This window comes from Culex pipiens, chromosome 2, assembly GCF_016801865.2.
Source record: "Culex pipiens pallens isolate TS chromosome 2, TS_CPP_V2, whole genome shotgun sequence".
Taxonomy (NCBI): Eukaryota; Metazoa; Arthropoda; class Insecta; order Diptera; family Culicidae; genus Culex; species Culex pipiens.
Window position 1 is genome coordinate 159,453,720 of NC_068938.1, and position 22,245 is coordinate 159,475,964.

General features: G+C 37.6%; 3 protein-coding genes across 3 annotated transcripts; 1 reads left to right on the plus strand and 2 right to left on the minus strand.

Moving 5' to 3' along the window:
* Positions 1-1,643: 1,643 nt before the first annotated feature.
* Positions 1,644-5,163, minus strand: LOC120421684 (uncharacterized). The gene is made up of 2 exons (XM_039584914.2): positions 4,799-5,163; positions 1,644-4,738 (listed from the first exon to the last, which is right to left on the minus strand). Exons 1-2 carry the CDS (start codon positions 4,811-4,813, stop codon positions 4,139-4,141), a joined length of 615 nt encoding a protein of 204 aa, XP_039440848.1. The 5' UTR covers positions 4,814-5,163; the 3' UTR covers positions 1,644-4,138.
* Positions 5,164-12,120: 6,957 nt separating this feature from the next.
* On the plus strand, positions 12,121-13,934 carry LOC120421682 (retinol-binding protein pinta-like). Its single transcript, XM_039584913.2, has 4 exons — positions 12,121-12,476; positions 12,660-13,118; positions 13,176-13,415; positions 13,478-13,934. The coding sequence occupies exons 2-4, from the start codon at positions 12,817-12,819 to the stop codon at positions 13,860-13,862; spliced, it is 927 nt and encodes a 308-aa protein (XP_039440847.1). The 5' UTR covers positions 12,121-12,476; positions 12,660-12,816; the 3' UTR covers positions 13,863-13,934.
* Positions 13,935-17,294: 3,360 nt separating this feature from the next.
* LOC120421691 (alpha-tocopherol transfer protein-like) lies at positions 17,295-18,700 on the minus strand. Its single transcript, XM_039584928.2, has 2 exons — positions 17,783-18,700; positions 17,295-17,724 (listed from the first exon to the last, which is right to left on the minus strand). Exons 1-2 carry the CDS (start codon positions 18,461-18,463, stop codon positions 17,431-17,433), a joined length of 975 nt encoding a protein of 324 aa, XP_039440862.1. The 5' UTR covers positions 18,464-18,700; the 3' UTR covers positions 17,295-17,430.
* Positions 18,701-22,245: the final 3,545 nt, after the last annotated feature.

Below are 22,245 nucleotides of genomic sequence, written 5' to 3' on the forward strand. Positions count from 1 at the left end.
TTTTTTTTCTAGTTTTGAGCTATTTTGAAAGTGGACAGAAGTGTTGTTTTTTCTGCAGAAATTTTAGTTTATACTTCCTTCAATTTATTTCTTTTATTTTGCATTCTTTTTAACATGAGCCATCTGAATGAAAAAAAAAATTCTGGAATTTGTTCTTGCAATAAGCAGCATTTTGTACAATATTTGCATCTTTTAATAAGTATTTATTGAGTTTTGCGAAAAAAAAATCGAGGTCATTACAGTACATAGCGACGCTGTAGTGCTAACTTGTCGCACGTCGCGTTTTGACATTCCGAGAAAAACGCGTTTTAATGGTTGACCATTCTGTGCATTGCCCCGAAGTTTGGTTGTATTTGGTTGCCGGAGTCTTGAGTTATAATTGAAAATGTTTACGGTAGTCGAGCTCGTACTTGTTGCGGTTCATTTTCCAAAGTAGGCTGCACTTACAATATTTACACAGAAAAAAAAAGTTGAATTTTGGAATGTTGAAAATTTGGTAGGTTATTCAATATTCATCAAAAACTGATGAAAATTCATCATTTTCTGGGGTAAAATCAATCATTTTTTTTTGCCACAAAATCTGTCACCATTTCCTGATGAATATAACCATCATTTTTTTTCTGTGTACGTAGGTTTGCTAATTTATATAATATAAAGCAATTGATAACACTGAACTTTAAAATTGAAAAAAAATACTGTGCAGTAGTGTGACAAGAAAAATATAAAATTTTGGCAAATCTTGCGAGATACTGCCTGACACGATTCTTTACACAGTAAAAAAAAATTAAATATTACATCTGGGAAGGAGTACATTTTTTATGTCATGTGTAATTTTACATCTGAAAATGTGTAATTTTACCGCTTTTCTGGTGTAATATCACTTTTTCAGTCTAAACTGAGGTAAAATTACATCATAAAAGAGGTTATATTCAATCTTCCAAATTTACATAATGTTTCACTTTGTATATAAAAATAATTACACAGAAAAAAATAGTTGAATTTTGGATTGTTTAAAATTTGGTAGGTTGAATATTACCTCTTTATTTGTGTAATATTACATAAAAAATGTGTAAAAATGTGAACCTGATGAATATTCATCAAAAACTGATGAAAATTCATCATTTTCTGGGGTAAAATTTATCATTTATTTTGCCACAAAATCTGTCACCATTTCCTGATGAATATTACCATCATTTTTTTTTCTGTGTGTGTAATTGTGCCAATTTTGAGCCAAATTGGTTAATGGGTTGGTAATGATTGTTGAAGTTTGTATGGAAAAAATGCAAATTTGTATGAGGATAAGAAAAAAAATAGCATTTCACCAAAAAGTGGCGTTAAATGTGTCGGATCAATTTCAAGTGTAAGATTCTTATGTAAAATTTAATGACAAACAACTTTTTCGAAGACCGCAAAACGAGCCGAGGGTTAAGACAAGTTATTATTGGTTTAAAAAAGACGTTTCGCATGTTTTTTCACTAACTTTAACGATCTACACAGAAAAAACCGCCTAGTAAGCGGTAGATCGGGCCCAATACTCTTCATGGGTGTTCCCCTCAGGAACAGGGAAAGATTTACTTTTTACAGATAAAAAGTGTCGTGATCGGGGACTTTCTTTTATAATAAAAACACAGATAGTTTGCGATTAACAAACAACACGTCTTATTCCACGCAAATTAACCACAAAACTGATTTGACAATCTTCATTCTCTCTTTCGCCAGCCGCGCGCATCTCGTTGTTTTCTCGCTCGTTGTTCTCTCTCGCAGCTTGCTAGCGCGCTCTCGCACTCAATGCGCAATCAGCTTACAAGGCAATATTCATGAAGGTGCGCACTTTTTGTTGCGCTCTAAACTCTTATTTATGAATTATATCAATCTTATAATAAATACTCATTTAATAATTTATTACATATTCAATCCTGCAACCCATAATCCCTACAAAAAGGATGGTAATATCTGGGTGATGAATAGAGAGAATGCGTAACGTGATTTTCGAATGATCCCACTTTGTTTACATCTACAAAGTAGGAGGCTGTTCAAGCACAAGCATGACTTTTTTCTTACTGATAAATTAGCTGTTTTATAATCATTAGCATGTGTTTTATTTTGTCTAGTATTTGACATTTTTTGCTGGAAAATTGTGTATGCTTTCAAGTTTCGATCGGTTAGAAGAGGTTTTTAATTTTTACGGGTGACGAAGAACTGCAGCGAGGGTGTCAGCACTGCCGCAAATTCCCTGGCTGATTTTAGAATCCTGCAGCTCTTCCTGGCCCAGCAAATAAACATCGCTAGTTCTAGCGAAGCTGATCCCACAAACAGAGAAGATTTTCACTAAACCAGTATGTTTTTAAAAGGAACCAAACATTAAAGACAGCTTCTGCATGGATACAACCGCATCGACTCTATAAACAACTTCCATTCAATTTAAAAAAATGACGATCTCGCCTTTAAATTACTTAAGAATTCTCAACTTCAACTTCAGGTCCTCAAAAGCCACACATTTTTCATTTTGGCTAAAAAAAAACAGCAATTTTTCAGTTCCTTTTGGGGTCCTAAACAACTCCCCAAAGTTTGGCAACGATTGGTTAAGTCCTCACTTTGCGCAAAGCGATTCAATTTTTCATATAAATTTGTAAGGGAAAACCATTTTTTTTATTTAGATATTTAAAAAAAATCACGTTTCACGCTGTACCGTAAACTGGGGTCAATCGGGACACATGGGGCGAATTGGGACAGTAGTTTAAACCATGATGGAGTACAATATTTTTTGGTTGGTTTCGGTTAGAACAGAATCAGGCCAACAAAATGTGTACATCCATTTCCAAATTTAAAACCTTTAAGTGCTCTAGAAACTGCTGTCCCTATTCAGACTGTAGTCCCGATTCACCCCAGGTTACGGTACTAAAACTGGATTTATATTCGAATGGTCTGGAAGGTGCTCTACAACTTTCCCGAAGAGAGTATGGTGCTAGCTTGTCCTTGAAAGAAGATACAGCGTCCTCAAAACTCGTCTAAAACGTGATTTTCGAACAAAAAATACGTTTTAGACGAGTTTTGAACACGCTGTATCTTTTTTTAGGAGCAATTTAGCACCATACTCTCTTCGGGAAAGTTGTAGAGCACCTTCCAGAGCATCCGAATATGAATCCGGTTTTAGTACAGCGTGAAACGTGGATTTCCCAACCATGTTACACCCTAGGGAAGCATATACTTTGGGGATCCCAGAAACACAGGCCCTATGATTTTTTGAATTTCTAGGGTTTTGAATTCAAAAATATCGATCTATCGTTTTTTTTTTTTTTTTTTCAAGTTTTAAATGTTCTATCGGTAATATTTTTATTCATTTTTTTAAGAGTTAATTATTTATTGTTCGGATTAACCGATCAACAACATTTCTACGCAGGCTCAATTCAAGGGGAAGCATGAAATTTAGGGTCCCCAGAAACACAGGCACTTCGATTTTTTCAAAAATATTTAGACATGGCTTGATGGTTTTTCTCCAAAGTTTGTATAGAAAATTAATATGATTCGCTCCTTGTACAAATTGCTTGCAATTTCTGAATTTTAAAATTTGTATGGATATTTTGTTACGAGGGGGTGGAAGAGGTGGCCCAAAAATCTAAATTTTTGCGTTACGTAATAAAAAACGCTTTAGATGTATAAAAAAATATTCTGAAGTTATTTAAAAAACATTCCTAAAAATCGTTCGTTTCATTCAACATATCGATGCCTCTGTGCTCTCTTATGCAAACTGGATAGGAATCACAGCAAACTTAGTACAAGAGAGCACAGAGGCATCGATATTTCCGTTTCTCACATGTTTTTTTCAAACATCAATATCATTTTCCTTAACCACGAAAATATTACAAATCATGTAATAATTACAGAAATACACATTTACCATCCAGCAAAACGAAATATGGTGAAATTAACCCATGTATTAAACAGCTGTTGATTGTACGAATGCAAATTATCACACTCTTACAGCGACAGCTATATTTAGACGATTGAGTGATTCTCAAAATCAAATGAGGAACAACTTTATTCCAATTAGCAGGATTCATGTTACCGGAACATCAATTAGCGGGATTCAAACGAGCAAATCGTGACAAGACAACTTTTAAATCATGCAAAAAAAAAGTCAAATAATGGCTAAATCAGTAGTCGTGATCGTTTCGTGACCAAACCTGCTATAATCGCTCGTCATCTTTATCCCCTCTGTGACAGCCTGCTCAATTGTGCTAAAATTGTGACTGTCCAGTGACTGGTGTATCTGCACGGAGCCATTCACCAACGCCTGCACGCCAATCGTGATGGCCATTGCACGAGCTCTTTCACGAGATATCTCCAAGCTAACAAAAAATGACATTTCCAGCTTGTTTGTAAGCTTCACCACTTGTTCGCAAAACGGAAGAAGCGCCTCTTTTTGCTTGAGAATTCTCAACTTGGCAATGATGTATTCCGGTGTCTCACGTTTAAGGCACATCGTTTTCACCTCGTCGATTAGATCTTCAATGGTCCACCAATCACTTGAGATGCTGGAACATGCCTTCCCAACCAAACGTGTTTTCACAAATTTCGCAGCAATCGGCAGCTGATGGTGGGGAGTTGATTCGGCGAGTAATTTTACTGAATCGATGAACGATGGCAAGTTTTCCACGCTTCCATCGAACGGTTGCACCAGACAGGCAGCGGCGATAAAGTCAAATGTCATTTCGATATTGGTGCTGCAGTTGTGTGACTGAAATTAGAATAAATTAGCTTTACGTATGCTGCATAAAACTAGTTAAAAATGCCTTACCAACGAAATAAACATTTAATGTTAAAACACAAGTGATTTTTAATCAGTAAAGAACACACGACGAGACAAAAGCGACAAACATGACTTGTCCGGTGAACGGGCTAAAAACGATAAACTGATTTTGGAACGAAGATCAACGTATGCTGTATTAGCTGGAGACGATAAACCCTCGCCATCACATCGTGATCAACCGTGTAGTATCTCACTATCCAGCTAAAACCATCTTTTTCGAAACCAGGCGAGGGTTTGCACACAAAGCTAACACTAACTCACACAAGCCTCTCTCAATACCTCTAAAGTCTTTTCGCATAGCTTGATCTTCTGAAAGCAGGAAACATGCTAGTACAATGAGGGAACGTTATACAACGCAGTTGGTACTCCGTCTGCACGATGCACCTTAGCGGGTAAGTTTTAGAAAATTACCACCATTTTTGCATGAATTGATAGAAACCCACGGTTTGCAAAGATACGCTTGATTGAATAAAGGCATTAGATTGTCTTGGAGTTGCATTGGAATGTTTTAAAAGAATCAAATTGAACCAGAAAAAAAGCTTTTTTGATTTCTTAGGATCTTAAAACAATCTTATACTATTTTGGAGCAAAATCACGGATTCAGGTTGGCCACTCAATAAAAATTAAATTTGATTGAATGTAATTGGAAAATCAAATTTAAATTAATGAATAAAGAAGTTGGACTTCCATCATAACTAAGGCTACCAACTGTACGGATTTTTTCCTTACCATACGGATTTTCGACCCTCTTGCGGATTTTTGACAGGCCGGAATTTTTGTAGGGAGTTTCACGCACAATACGGATATGTATGGAATTTTAACAATTTTTGAACATTGAATTCCTTTTTTGATTTGGTCAAAGCTTCTGTTAATGAGACATTTTAATTTAACAATCAAACCATCCACATTAACGACCCCCGGGTCTTTTGTGGTCTCTGTTGCAAGTTTTCTGCTCGAACCTAGGAGTCCGAAGGCTTGAATGGGGAGAGCACCCAAACCTCTTTCTACTTCAAGGAACCTTCCACCCCAGTGTTTGAACTGACGACCTTTGAATTGCGAGTCCAACCGCCGCCAGCGATTCCACCGGAGTAGGCTTGGTTTGGTGTGTTGTTTGTACTTATGGCATGGAGACGACTCCTACACCTGGAATGACTTAACGGCCTAACAACCAAGGCCGGGACCGACATTTTACTTCCTCATCCGATGGAAGGTTGGAGCAGATGGGAATCGAACCCAGAATCATCCGCTTACAAAGCGGACAGCGTAACCATTCGGCCACGCACTGTCACTATTATAATTTAACTGTGAGTTTGATTTAAAATGGGAGAGCTTTCCGGGTTTTTTCTCAATTCAAACTTGATTTGTTCTTCTAGACATTCCTTACTAAATATATTTATCCATTAAAAGATCCAAAGGCTTTCTAAAACTTGTGAAAACCTTTGAACATTTGAATTAACAAATCTAGAGTTTTTTTTAAAGGTCTCATAAACTGTTGTGTTTCACATGTTATAGGACCTTTTCAATAAAAAAAAACTCTGAAAAAGTGTTCGTGAAAACACTGAGAACGATATCATTCGTAAAAGCAAACTTGACATTTCGTAAACTTTTAAACGCTCAACAAAAAAAAATATTGAAGACCATAATGATTTGATTCAAGTCACAGTTTATTTTATGAATACTTTTAAACGTGCAAGTCATAAGCACTCTGATAACATTTTGTGAAATTTGTTAGGTGTAAAAACGACACAGTTTTATATTTGGGTAATTCTCCGCCAACTCACACAGCAGTTGCCCCGACCCCTCTTCGATTTGCGTGAAACTTTGCGAAAAAAGAGGTGTTTTTCAATAATTTGCAGCCTGAAATGGTGATGAGATAGAAATTTGGTGTCAAAGGAACTTTTATGTAAAATTAGACGCCCGATTTGATAACGTACTCAGAATTCCGAAAAAACGTATTTTTCATCAAAAAAACACTAAAAAAGTTTTAAAAATTCTCCCATTTTCCGTTACTCGACTGTAAAATTTTTTGGAACGTGTCATTTTATGGGAAATTTAATGTACTTTACGAATCTACATTGACCCAGAAGGGCCATTTTTTCATTTAGAACAAAATTTTTCATTTTAAAATTTCGTGTTTTTTCTAACTTTGCAGGGTTATTTTTAAGAGTGTAACAATGTTGTACAAAGTTGTAGAGCAGACAATTACAAAAATTTTGATATATAGACATAAGGGGTTTGCTTATAAACATCACGAGTTATCGCGATTTTACGAAAAAAAGTTTTAAAAAAGTTGGTCGTCATCGATCATGGCCGTTCATGGTCACCCGCGACAGACACGGACGACGAAACAAAGAGAAACGCAAAAAGTAACTTTTTAAAATCTAACTGGGCGTTGTTTAACTGGGCTGCTTTTTAACTGGGCTACGACCCAGTTATCGAGCGACAAACGTCAAAAAACCAAAACAAACCAAAATGACCGAGGGGTTAATGGAAGCAAAAATCATATTCAATAAATAAAAAAACTTTTTTCAAACTTTTGTTTAATTTCAAGTTACAATTAAAGAAATATAAAAAGTAAGCATTGTAAATAAATTTGGGTAACTTTTATTTTTATATTTCATCTGGAAAAAAATATGCATCGGTGGTCCCCTCTTTAATTTTTGTTCAGCCCAGTTAACGAGCAACATTCGGTGACTCGTTCGATTATGTAAATTTCGCTTCCCTGATAATATTTTGACAAAATTCCTTCTACAAGTTGTTTAGCAAAGTGCATTACACATACTTATACTGTTTGGTAGGACGTCAATGGCTGTACCACAAAATTCTATAAATTTTGAAACTCATTTAATCAATTCCATCAGTGGTTATTGAAGGCAACAACCGGCACATGCTGAATCATTTTGGTGGAGAAATTATATAAATTGAATTAAATACAGAGAATTTTAGAGTGATGATCAATTTTCTTCTAAAATGATCAACGGCTTCACCTTAAGAAGTGTTCGCAAAAAAATTGAAACAAAAATAGGATTGAAAAAAAGTTTTCTCAAATTTTAAGAAAGAAAATGGTTTTTGTGTTTTGCCTTGTGAATATGTGAATTTCCCAATGATTTGGAAAAATATGAAAAACACAAAACAGGAAAAAAAGTAATTAAAAAAGATAGTCCAAATATCCGATCAAAACAAAAACTAAACAAGATAAATGTATGTAAAACAACCAATAAGATCAGAAATAATCCATAATACAACAGTTGATCAGAAAATATCCTGAATCAAGAACAAAAATATACTATAGAAACAAATTATTTGGCTAATAGAGGGTTGATTGAAATTTCTTTCATGAATTAAAATCGGAATTCACTGTTAAGTCATCTTAATTTTTGGTGTCATAATTGTTCATTTATTTATTTTCAATGCTGCTTACACCGTGTGAACAATTTATGTTTTTTAACTCAATAGTTGCCTTATGATTAATAACACAAAAAGGAAAAAAAACTTTTACCAACATTAAACGCTGGCATTTCTAATCGCCTCTAAAACGGCTTCTTCTATTGTTTCGAAAGGAAAGTTCATTGATTGTTTGACTTCCCAAATCTCCGTTCCATTCCTCAATGCATCCACACCAGCCGCTGTAGCCATTTCAAGAGCATCGTCACTAGTGTCCTCGTGACATAGATATATGATTTCAAGCTTATGCGTAAGTTGCACTACTTTTTCGCAGAACTCCACCAGTGACGACCCATTCTGCGTGGTGTTGTTTAGTCTAGCAAGTATGTAATCTGGTGTCTCACGTTTTTTGCACATTTCTTCCACATGGTGAATTATTTCCTCAAGTGATGATACGTAACTTGATAATCCTGACCTTGCCAATCCAGTCAGGCGAGAATTAACGAATTTTATAGCCATCAAGCGTTGACTGTCGGGAGTAATTTCATCGAGTAACCATACGGAATCGATGAAAGATTGCAAGCATTCCACATTTCCATCGAAGGGTTGAACCAGAGAGGCTGCAGCGATGAAATCAAACATTGAAGAACTTAGATGAAACTCCTAACGCAAGTCGATACTACGAACTTTTGATTTGAACTGATACTCGCTTAACTTTTTAGACGATAGTCTATTTGTATTGAGTGTTGACACTTACTCTTCAAATCAACACTATTATTTTGCAGAGACATTAAAGATAAGAAGCTCGAACAAAAACAATTCAAGCAAAACAATGTGAATGGGCCAATGAAAGTTGGTTATCAAAGAGTATACCCTGCACAGTGGATGTAAACGTTAGGAGTGAGCAGGATACACTTTTTGTTTACACACTCACATTGACCCATTTACATTGTTTTGCTTGAATTGGTTTGAAGAGTTTGAAGAAGGGGAAACACAAAGCAACGTATTTGTTAACAAATTTATCCTGCACAGCGGCGCCGAGTTTTGACTGAGTATGGGGGGTATTCGGGGGGGGGGGGGGGCATAAGAGGGGGAAGTAGATCGCATAAATGTTCCAAAAAATACTATTTTATCAAAAAATCATAACGAAAAAAAACGAAGTTGACTTTATAGCTGTCGGCCACCATTGCTAGTACCAACCACTAGTGTCTTCCTTTTTATCTACAAGGACTTCGCCGCCCTGGGCTCTTAAGTGTATGAAAGTATGGCACGGAGCGACGGTGCCGAATACCCATATTTACACAAAGAATTTTAGAGCGCCCGCCACGGGATTCGAACCAGCAACCTCTGGATTGTGAGTCCAGTGCGCGGTCCGATTGATCCACACGGACGGGACGATCATAACTCGGCGGCAAAATATTTGACCATACTTCTCTATGGCTCAAAAGTTGCGGGTTTTTGTCCCCTAAAACATATTAAAAAAATGTCGGCAATTTTTCCGTGTACAGTCCAGACTCGATTATCCGAAGCCTCGATTATCCGAAGCCTCGATTATTCGAAGTTTCGATAATCCGAAGGTTTGAATGGGACTTCGGATAATCAAATCACGAATAACAAAAAAAAATATATTTTTTTTGTTTTGCTTTAAGCATCAAATTCGAATTCTGCGATTCCATTTTAGTCAAATTTGAATGTTTGATTGCCTTAAAAATTACAAAATGCATTTTTCAATACTTCATCACCGTCATTTTGACCGCCATCTTGGATTTAAAAATTCTAAATCACTTTAGAGAAGTTTAGAGGTGCTACTTAAGCTCAACAATCGAAAATAAGATAAACGATTTCGTAGAGAATTGCTCCCTTTTGGTGGAATATTGGCATTTTTGCTTTTCCCCATACATCTTTGGGACCATCCATAAACCACGTGGACTAGTGAGTCCCAAAAAAAAGGAGATGTGGCGGAAATCTTCTGGCTCATTCGGATTTCGATAGGTTTTTGCCTCAGGAGCAATGTTTTCATGCAACGATTAGCGATTTGCGATTTGCTGAAGTATGGTCTTTTTTCATAAAAAAATAATAATAGTATTTTGTTCTAAAAAAACCTTGAAAATGCGTTCAAATTGCCCCGCATTTCACTTTAAATCATAGTTACTCCTGCAAATAATTTCTGTATTAATATTGATCCAAGAAGTTGTCATTTTTCATTGGCAGCATGTTAAAGATGGAACATTTTTTTTGTCTGATTTTTTTTAACGAGCTTCTCCCAAAAATCCATCCAGAAAAAAAAATTGGCGCCAGAACCAATACTATCATCTTATAGATTGTCCCGCCCGTGTGGATCAATCGGACCGCGCACTGGACTCACAATCCAGAGGTCGCCGGTTCGAATCCCGCGGCGGGCGCTCTACAATTCTTTGTGTAAATATGGGTATTCGGCGCCGTCGCTCCGTGCCATACTTTCATACACTTAGGAGCCCAGGGCGGCGAAGTCCTTGTAGATAAAAAGGAAGACACTAGTGGTTGGTAACTACTAGCAATGGTGGCCGACAGCTATAAAGTCAACTTCGTTTTTTTTAGATTAAAATTTTCTGAACTATTTTGCTTATGAACAATTAGTTTTCATCACTTCAGTGACACAGCCGTTTTAGTGAAATAAATATAAGACGTCATCCATAAAGTATGTCACGCTCTAGGGGGGGAGGGGGGGTCTGAGTAAGGGTGACATTGCATGTTATAAGTATAGGAAAAGCGTGACAAAGGGGGGGAGGGGGGATACATTTTGGCTGATTTTTGCGTGACGTACTTTATGGATGAAGCCTAACGAATTTTCAAAATTCTTTAGGAAAACTTATTTTTTTCTTTTTTTTGAATTTTGTTTCAGCTACTGCCAGCATTTTATGTGTTTTCAAACCTTTTGCATTAAATTTACAAGCAAAATCAATAATTTCCATTAATTTGACTAAGTGACGTAGGCGCCAATACAAAGAAAAGCATTTTAAATTAGCCGCCTGTAATACTACAAGTTTTTTTTTTTAATTTTGCTGAAATTCGCTTTTTAATGGAAAAATATTAGTTACATCAATACATTTGTTTATTTTTTTAATCAAAATTTTTTTTTCAGGAAAATCTTGAAAAAAAATGATTTCTGGAGTTTTTTTTAAAAGGTCCTATAAACTATTGTCTTCCATATATTTATAGGACACATTAAAAAAAAACTCTAGATTTTGTTGTTCTAATGGCGGTAAATTTAAAATACAGTTCTTCGTCATGGCGCTTACGTCACATAGTCAAATCAATGTAAGCTATAGATTTTGCTTATAAATTGCTATTAGAAAACAATGTGAATTACAAGGCAACTTGAACGCATTTTTCAATTTTTACAACAAAATATGTTATTTTCTATGAAAACAGGCAAATCGTGAGTTCTAAACGTGTTTTGGGAATTCTTCGTTGTATGAAAACATCGTTCCTGAGGCAAAACATATCGAAATCCAGGTGAGCCCGAAGGATTCCGTCACATCGCCTTTTTTGAGACATACTACTAGACAGTCTTGAATGTTCATCGCACTATTTAACTAACAGATCATTACATTTTTAACTACATTGATTATTAACTTAATTAATCACAGTACTCGAAAAAATCACCGCTAAATGCCATTTAAGAATTTAATAAATAATAATCCACCGCTCACTGCATTTCCATATAAACCTTTAAACTATATGGTAATTCAATCACAAATCCCACTCACTACTAGAACGCGTGCCAACGCAAAACAACCGGTGACGAGCAGTGCACAAGCGCATGAAAACGCTCCAAAACGCTCGCGCCCACCGGCTATCAGCGTGCTCGTCCCAAGTACGACACAGTTTATCAGAACTCATTTTACACTATAGCACCTTGCGCTAGTAGTAGCTACCACCACGCTTAGTTCGCACTGTCAGCAAGTGTGAGAACGACCTTGCGCAATTATAGATAGAGGGAGTTCAAAATTTGTGTCGATTCGAGGTTGATAAGATCTCTGGAAACGGTTCTGCATATGTGGACCGTTGGCAAATACAGCAGCCTGGAGATTGTCGTCAACGGGGAAATCGAGTACAAGTGAGTCAATTGTGTTGGAGCGATTGAACCAAACTTTGTGGATGGCACTGCGTGACTAATGCAGGTTTACCACACACTCGTAAAGAACGCTGTCGAAGAAAATCCCGACGACGTAATCAAGTCACGAAGATTCTACCAGCAGCTGAAATTTGCTTAGTACGCTTGAGCGCCTCGATTAGTAAGGTAAGGTTCTGTAAAACGGTGAAGACATGGTAGATTCGAAGTGCATTTTGGGACACTTTTTTGTGAAATCCAGTTTGTCCTAATCAGCCATGCAACACACCTGTACCGTTCTCAGCTTAGCACAAAACTCGGCTCCAATGAAAGCCTCAATAAACGTCTGATAAGATATCGTTATCGTTGCAGGTCGGCAGTCACTTTATTTATTCACACAGTCTCTGTATCGACGTTCTGCGTGCGGGTAAGCTAGCAAGGGGTTTTGTCGTCGCCCACCAGTTGTATATCACAAAAAGGTGTTCTGCAAGTGTTCAACCACGTTTCGGTAGCCGCTCCCAACGAAAAAATGGTCTCCATTCGACAAATCTCTCCGGAGCTGGAGGAGAAGTGCCGCACCGAGTTGAACGAAGTTCCGAGCCGGATTCCGGAAGATCTGGCCGCGCTGAAGCAATGGCTAGCGAAGCAACCTCACCTGAATCCACGAACGGGCGACCAGTTCCTGGTTGGGTTTCTCCGAGGTTGCAAGTACAGCTTGGAGAAGACCAAAGAGAAGCTGGACAGCTTCTACACGGTCAAGACAGCGATTCCGGAGTTCTTCGAAAATCGTGACCCAACTGATGCGAAACTGCAGGAATACATGATGCTGGGGTAAGAGTAAGGTGAACACTAACTACTTCAGATAATCTCAAACCTCCAAATTTCTAGAGTCAATCTCCCGCTACCTCACACGATGGGTCCCGCTGGCCCTAGGATCGTCCTGGTTCGCATGGGCTCGTACGACCCCAGCAAGTACTCTATCGTGGACATCATGAAGGTATGCTACATGATTACCGATCTACAGCTGATCCACGACGACACCACCATCATCGCTGGCCACATGGTGCTGGTGGACCTGCGGGGAATGGGTCTCTCAACGCTGTCCCAGATGAGTCCCACCTTAATCAAGTACTATACCCTAAACTCTTCCCCAAAATAAACCCCAATTACCATCAACTTTTTCCCACTAGGAAAATGACCTCCGTCATCGAGGCGTTCCCCAGCCGCACGAAGGGAATCCACTTTGTTAACCCGTCGACGGGGTTCGACGCTCTCTTCAAGATGTTCCACGGGTTCCTGAGCAAGAAGATCCAGGAGCGAATACAGGTGCACGAGTCGTTCGAGGCGCTGCACAAGGTCATCCCGAGGTCGTACCTGCCGGAGGAGTACGGTGGGCAGGGCGGTGCGCTCGTCAGCATTATCGAAGACTGCAAGAACAAACTGGTGGCGCACCGGGAGTTCTTCCTGGAGGATGACCGGTACCGGAACGATGAGAGGAAACGGCCCGGCAGGCCAAAAACGGCTGGGACGCTGTTTGGCGTGGAGGGATCGTTCCGGAGTTTGGAGTTTGATTGAGAGGGTAGGGAAAGGTGACAAGGCAAGTGACGTATTTACAAATTAAATTGATGTGCATTTTTTTTGTTAATTTTTAATTACTTCATTTAAGAAAATAAAACAAATTAACAATGTGTTAAAAACAAGTGTATTTCTGATTGGTGACATCCAGGATGGCATTTTACATGGCAAGAAGTTATTATCTTTTTTAGGAAAAATGATTGTAGAATAAGAAGAAGAGGAATTTCAAAAAATCTTTAAGCGTTAGCAAGGTAGTTGGCTAGAATGAACACTACACTCAAAAAAATGAGTTCGCGTAAACGTGAACAGCCTTCATGCCAACGGGAACCAGGAAGAAAACTGTTCAACTTTTATAGTGCATTGCACCATGAAAGTGAACAGTTTTCTTCCTGGTTCCCGTCGGCATGAATGCTGTTCACGTTTACGCGAACTCATTTTTTTGAGTGTAGTTAAAAGATTTCGTGAACCTGAAGTTTTGTAAACCTTATTTTGTAAACTTCAAATATTAGATCAAAATTACCCAAAAGTGACTGCTCTCAATAACTTTCACTTAGTTCAATTTTTTCACTTTATTTTTGTAAATACATAAAATTGATCCTAAAACAAGTCGAAACCTCGAATAGGAGCTTTTTAGGTTAAAATTAAGTATTCAAAAGGTTGGTGCACACCTTTGCTCCGTGTCCACTTTTGCTCCGTATTACTCTACCAAAATAATTCGAGGTTTTGTCATACATCTATACAGCAATTCCATTTGAAAAGAGCCTAAACCGAAAAAAAAATTTCTGGGGGTTCCTTGGCCAAAATAATTAGACCCGTATTTTTTTGTTTGACCATTAGGGTGACCTACATTGTGCTAGGGTGATTCGAAAAATGTGAATTTTCATCAATTTTCGCAAAAAACGATATCGACAATTTTTTGATATGTTATGTGAAATTTTCCGAGGAATCCGATAAAAATATTTTCAGACATAGGCTCTTTGGTCCAGACACGGTCAAAACGGCATTTTAAGTTTTCATACAACTTTTTCAAATGTAAAGCTAGATTTTTGAAACTTCTAATCGCCTTTCTTTTGCGTCTAAGACAGCTAAAAACGGATGAAATGACGCGGAGATATGATTTTTTTTTAAAGTGGTTTTTGCGAAAAATGACGAAAATTGCCATTTTTCGAACCAGCCTAGCACGATGTAGGTCACCCTAATGGCCAAACAAAAAAAAAACGGGTCTAATTATTTTGGCCAAGGAACCCCCAGAAAACTTTTGAGCCCGATCGGAAAACTTTTTTTTTGCAATTCCACTTTTAAACTGTCAACTTTTCCTGTCCTTCTGGTGAAACGAAACGGCCTATTTTTCCCTACCAAAAATAACAGTATGGAAAATTAATACCTTACAATAACAGTGCTGAAAAGTTCTCCTTTTCAGCACTGAAATGGGTGCTGAAAAGTTGAAATTTTCAACACTAGTACCTAAAAGAAACATTTTTCAATTTTTTTTTGCTTTGAACGATGAATTTACTAAACACATGAATGTTTGACATAAAATTCCATTAAAAAAAGCGTTTTTCGGAATTGCAAAAAATGTTGTAAGCAACTCGTTGCAAAACTTGATTTTTTCAGCACTCGTCGTATTTATCAAACTCGGTAAACCTCGTTGGATAAATGTACAACTCGTGCTGAAAAAATCTTCTTTTTGCTACTTGTTGCATAAACTACTATTTCGGTTTAGGCTCTTTTGCTTTTCAAATGGAATTGCTGTATATTAACATTTCAATAGGGTGAATCCTTCATTGTAAACAACCAGTCTATTCCTTTTACTCAAGTGACAGTTCACGAGGAGTAGGATAGGCTGCTTGCTTACAATTACGGATTCGCACTAATGAAACGATAAATTAAAAATCATGTACAAGTTTGTTTGATCAAAAATCCAGGAGGCACTTTTGTCATAATTGATTAAAAATTGCCTGTAAAAACAGAACGACAATCAACTGAAAAAGATAAAAATGTTTTTCATTCAAAGTATATTTCGATTTATTTCAAAATAGGTATGTTGAATACAATTATGATACACAGTACAGTCCAGACTCGATTATACGAAGGCCTTGGAAAAAATTCACTTCGGATACTCGAACCACGAAAAAAAATAAATTGTTACCTAATTATTAATTGTCGATCTTAAGTCGAGCTCAAGTTAACCGAGCTTAAGTTGACGCCTAAACTATGCTAAAATGATTTAGAATTTTTAAATACAAGATAACGGCCTAGATGGCGGTGATGAAATATTGAAAAAATGCATCGTGTTATTTAATGGGAAATCAATTCAAATTTCTATTAAAATTTGACTAAAATGGAGTCGCTGAACTTGAATTTGATGTTAAAAACAAGAAAATTTAAAAAAAAACATGAAAAACATATTTTTTGTTCGTGATTCGATTATCCGAAGTCCCATACAAATCTTCGGATAATCGAACTTCGGATAATCAAGCCTGGACTGTACATTAAAAGGAAGATTTTTTGAAAACTAGTTATTGCAAGTCTTCTAATATAGTGAATAATGCCTTTGAGCAACTCCATGCCAAATAGGGAATTGGTAGTACCCGACCCTCTTCGACATCAATGAAACTTTTTAGACATGTTATCCAGGCTTATATAAGCCATTTTTATTCATATCGAGCCAGTTGCACTTAAGAATGACATTTGGGAAGGGCGTTAAGTATTTAAATATCTTTGTGTTTCGATGTTTAAAGTGGACATTTTTTTTTTTTAAGGAAGATCGCTGGGCTTTCTGAAAAAAAATACACCGAAAGAAAAAAAATATGCCACGTTAATGAGATTTTTTGATTTTGATGTTAAACAATTTGATTTAAAATCAAACGTCTAAATGCCACAATTTAAAAAAAAAATCGTAGAAATCGATTCACCGGACAATTTTACATTAAAGTCTTTAAATTTACCGTCGTCCTAAGTCCAATCCTTTTTGAGACATATCGATTTTGAAGTAAAAATTTATGAAAAACTGAGGTTTTTAAAATTTTCTGGTGGTTTTCAGCAATTTGTTATATGTTTATAACTTGATTTTTGTTTGCCTCAAAAAACGCGAAAAAAATAAAGAAAAAAAAACAGACAGAATACTCTTTTAATGTGTTACCAGATTTTGATTTTGAATCTTTATAGCGTACGTTTAATGATAAGAATAAATATTCACGTGGAGAGTGAGCCGCAATTAAGTATCACCGAGTTCAAACACCTATTGTTAAAGGTAATCTTAATCACAACTGATAATGGAATCATCATTTGACTGACGTAATTTAAAAAAAAGAAAAGGCAATTTTAGAAGTTTTAAAATCGACTGCTGAAACCCACAGCAAACCAATGGAAGTTTAGACAAAACGGCCGATGGAAGAATGTGATAGTGATATGGATAAATGATGCATAAAATATAGTTTTGCTTATATTATATTATTAATGGTGCTAAATTCGATATCAATACACTTAGGAACTCACTTCCTATTGATTTGACCTAATTCCACTTACTTTATGCTACAATTTGTTTTAATATTTCTTCCAAACTTATCTAGTCTATTTCAAGCTTTCTGAACGAGCCATCCAATCCAAAACTTGCATTCTTTTTGGTTGGTGTTAGCACCGAAGGCGATGGCGGTGTAGAACCATTCATTCCTAGTTTCGTTACACTACAATCCTCCAACCTGGCCAGCTCCAACAAATATTCTCGATTTTGCTTCAGCTTGTCCTCCCACTGATTCACAATCGTTTCGATCGAACCAAGGTCGCCTCCATACTCCACTGGGAGTATGCTTTTGGAAAAGTGTTGTTGAAGAGAATCTAAGCTGGTTCCGTGGAAAAATATCTACAACAGAGAAGTTGTTTTTTGATAACATAATTTCGCTCGATCTGTTTTAACTCACCCTTCGATCCTTGTTCTTCGGCGACAGCAAACCGTTGAACAAGCTCACCACTGTTTGCACTAGTGGAGGTGGATTTAGGATGTGGATGCCCTGCATTCGCAACGGGCTAGCATCCTGGTACAGAACGGCTACCTGTTTCAGGAACTCAAAATCGAACTGCATCAGGTGTCCCGCCGTAACCTTGGCCATGTCGATTATCAAAGCCATTCCACAGATCACCATCTGATCGTCATCACGCATCAGAACATCGTTTATCATCGTTCCAACTTTGATCACATCGGCGAAGCTGCACTTGGTGTAGTCAAACTGCCCGACTCGAATGATGAAGATTTTGGGATCCACCGGACGTTCGGTGTACGGCAGAGGAGTTCCAACTCCCATCCGGATCAGCTGCACCACATGCTCGTCAAGCGGATCGCGTTCCTGCACGACCTGCGTCAACCCCGTCCGAATCCAGTAGAACAAGGCCAGCTTCTCCTTGGCCTTTTCCAAGCTAAACTTGCACCCACGAAGAAACGTCACCAACACCTGATCGTCCAGCGATCCGTGCAAATTGCTCCGCTCCCGAAACCAACTCCTCAGCACTTCCAGCTGACTCCGGCACTGGATCGGATCTTCGTTCAGAGTTTTCCGGGCCACTTCGGCCAACTCGATCGAAATAGGACGAATCGCCAAGGCCATCGCACACTTTTGGATTGTCTGCTGATCCGAACCAAACTGACCATACCCGAACGGCTGTTCAAAAGGTTCAAAAGCCACACACCACTCTAATGACACACGGATAAGTGCCAGTCAATCGGCGGTAGCTTATCATCGTACAGATTAGCCAATACTGATTGTCGAGTACAATCGCATGACGGGTCAGCTACTTGAAGACATTGTCGTAGGCAGGCTGGACCGTGCTGAGAACTCGTGATGAGACAATAAACAAATTTGAACGCGAGCAGTGAACTCTTGGGCGAGAATGCATTTTCAAAGCGAAGACTTTTATCGATGTATTGTGCAGCGATAAGATATTCGGGTTGTTTGCTGAAAACAAATATTTTGATGGTCTTATTCAATCGTCCTAAACAACATTATTTTTGTAGACTGCCTATGTTCGCATAAATGTCCCATATGCAAAAACAGCAAGTTGATAAAAACGCAATCGAAGTTTGTCCCACACATAAGGCTACGTGTTAAGAAGGTTGAATATTACCTCTTTTATGATGTAATTTTACCTCAATTTAGACTGAAAAAGTGACATTACACCAGAAAAGTGGTAAAATTACACATTACACACCTTTTTTCTGACATAAAAGATGTACCCAAGGGTCCTGATTGCTCAAAATCAACCACTCCATTCGCGAGCACAAATAGCAGGCGACGCGATACTACCCTGATGAATTCCTACCGTTTATCACTTTCACACCATTCGCTCCCGAAAACTCTCTCTTCTACTCTCCTTCTATCTCTGATCGGCTCAGTCTCCGAACGGCTCAGGCAGGCCGAACGTCGCCGATCACTCTGAACTGAACATATTTTTTCTCTGATGCGCTGCGTAATACTCATTGATTTGGGTTGCCTAAAATCAATGTTATCAATTGAGCAATTCTCTACCAAAACCGGAAATGGATTTTATTTGTATTTTTTGATTTGGCTCAAACTTTGTGGGGGCCTTCCCTATGACCAAAGAAGCCATTTTGCATCATTAGTTTGTCCATATAAATTTCCATACAAATTTGGCAGCTGTTCATACAAAAATGATACGTAAATATTCGAAAATCTGTAACTTTTGAAGGAATTTTTTGATCAATTTGGTGTCTTGGGCAAAGTTGTAAGTATTGTTAAGGACTATTTAAAAAAAAATAGGAACACGGAAAAAAAAATTTCCCGATTTTTTTATTAACTTTTTTTTCACAAAAACTCAAATTCCCAAAATACGTTTTTTTTGATTTTCGAGATTTTTGATATGTTTTAGGGGACAAAAATCCGCAACTTTTGAGCTATAGAGAAACATGGTCAAAAAATCTGCCGCCGAGTTATGATTTTTTGAAAAACTGGTGATTTTTGGAAAAAATCGAAATTTCATACATAAAATTTTTTTGACCTCAATTTTTTATGCAAAATATAATTTGCAATCGAAAATTACTTTACAGATTTTTTGATAAAGGGCCCCGTTTTCAAGATTTAGCCACCGAAAGTTTGATTTCAGCGAAATATTTGCAGTTTTTCGATTTTTAAAAATAGTGACCATGAATGACCATTTCTAAAATTATTTTTTTTGAAAAGTTCAGAAAATTTGCTATAAAATTGTCTAAGAGACATCGAAGATTGGACCTCTGGTTGTTGAGATACAGCGGCTTAAAGAAAAAGAAACACGAAAATTGAAGTTTTCTAAGTCTCACCCAAACAGCCCACGATTTTCTAATGACGATATCTCAGCAATTAATGGTTCAATTTTCAATGGTAATACATGAAATATTCGTGAAATTTTCCGATCTTTTCGAAAAAAATATTTTGAAAATTTTTAAATCAATACTAGTATTTTAAATGGGCATAATATTCAATGTTTGGTCCTTTTAAAATGTTTTGGGAATTTGAGTTTTTGTGAAAAAAAAGTTAATAAAAAAATCGGGAAATTTTTTTTTCCGTGTTCCTATTTTTTTTTAAATAGTCCTTAACAATACCTACAACTTTGCCGAAGACACCAAATTGATCAAAAAATTCCTTCAAAAGTTACAGATTTTCGAATATTTACGTACCATTTTTGTATGAACAGCTGCCAAATTTGTATGGAAATTTATATGGACAAACTAATGATGCAAAATGGCTTCTTTGGTCATAGGAAAGGCCCCCACAAAGTTTGAGCCAAATCAAAAAATACAAAAAATAAAAATGGTCGAAATCGGCCGGTTTTGTAGAGAATTGCTCAATTAAATTGTGCATTGATTTTGATTTCATAACATTATAGACACCATTCAAAGAAACTTCCACCAAGAAAAAATAAAATTGATGGCAAACTGAGGACGTGAAGACAAAAAGACTGCCGCGCTGGCATTTTGTGAGAATGGCTCTTCGCTGAGCATGTTAGTGTGTGAGTTTCGTCGAGCGACGGAGTAGGCAAATATTTTCACGATGTATTTGTTCGCTGAGTGAACAGTTCGGGCCACTCGCTAGCTGCTTGCGAGTATCACTCGCTCATGAATGCTAGCGGGTTGGAATAGGCGACGAATGGATAGGCGATGAGTGAGTGGTTTCTGTTCATTGAACCGAAAATCAGGACCCTTGGTCTTGATTAAATCTTTCTAAAATATTGTTTTCGAAATTATCGAAATTCACGAATGTTTCATGTTTTAACATTGAAAATCGGAACATTAGTTGCTGAGATAAATATCGACATTAGAAAATGGTGGGTTGTTTAGGTGAGACTTAGAAAACTTCAATTTTCCTGTTTCTTTTTCTTTAAACAACTGTATCTCATCAACCAGGGGTCCAATCTTCAATGTCTCTTTGACAATTTATAGCAAATTTTCTGAACTTTAAAAAAATGGAAGTGACCATTACCACTATTTTTAAAAATCGAAAAACTACAAATATTTCGCTAAAATCAAACTTTCGGTGACTATATCTTGAAAATGGAGCCCTTTATCAAAAAATATATCAAGCACTATTCGATTGCAAATTCAATTTTACATAAAAAAATTAGGTCAACATTGTTTTTGTACAAAATTTCGATTAAGAACTTCGACCTGGTTGTGGAGAAATTGAAGAGTAAAAACTTCAAGTTCTACACATTCGACCCCGTGCAGAAGACAGCCGTTAAGGTCGTCTTGCAGGGGTACCAAGACCGTCCGATCTCCGACCTCAAGAAGGACCTCTCGGGTGCAGGAATAACGCCGCGTGACATAAAAGTCCTCTCGCGGAAGACAACCGTCACAGGTACACACACACTGTACCTGTTGTACTTCGACCGCGGCACCGTCAAAATTCAAGATCTGCGGCGAACTAAGCCGTTGGACGGTTTTTGAGTAAACTGGCGGTTCTACTCAAAGAACCCGTCGGACGCAGCACAATGCCACCGTTGCTAGAAATTCGGCCACTGCTCGCGGAACTGCAACCTCCAGCCCCGCTGCGTGAAGCTTACGGTTCCCGCGGACAACTCAGCATTCTCTCCTGGCTGGGGGCGATCGTTTGCCAGCGTGGTTGCTGTCGGTAGCGGCAGTACGGCCCAGCAAGAAGTCACCGGGGAAGATCTCTTCACCCTGCCGGAGTTCTTTGCTCTCGCGGGGGAGATGTTGTCGCGGTTTCGGACCTGCCGTAACAAGGCGGAGCAATTTCTAGCCCTTGGGGAGCTGATGATCAAGCACATCTACAAAGGCTAAAATACTGTGATCTAGTTTTAAGCTTTTTCTCTTTCTTTCCCCTTTTCCTTTGCAATTTTAGCAAGTTTTTTTTTTATTTATTCTTGCCCTTGTTAGTGC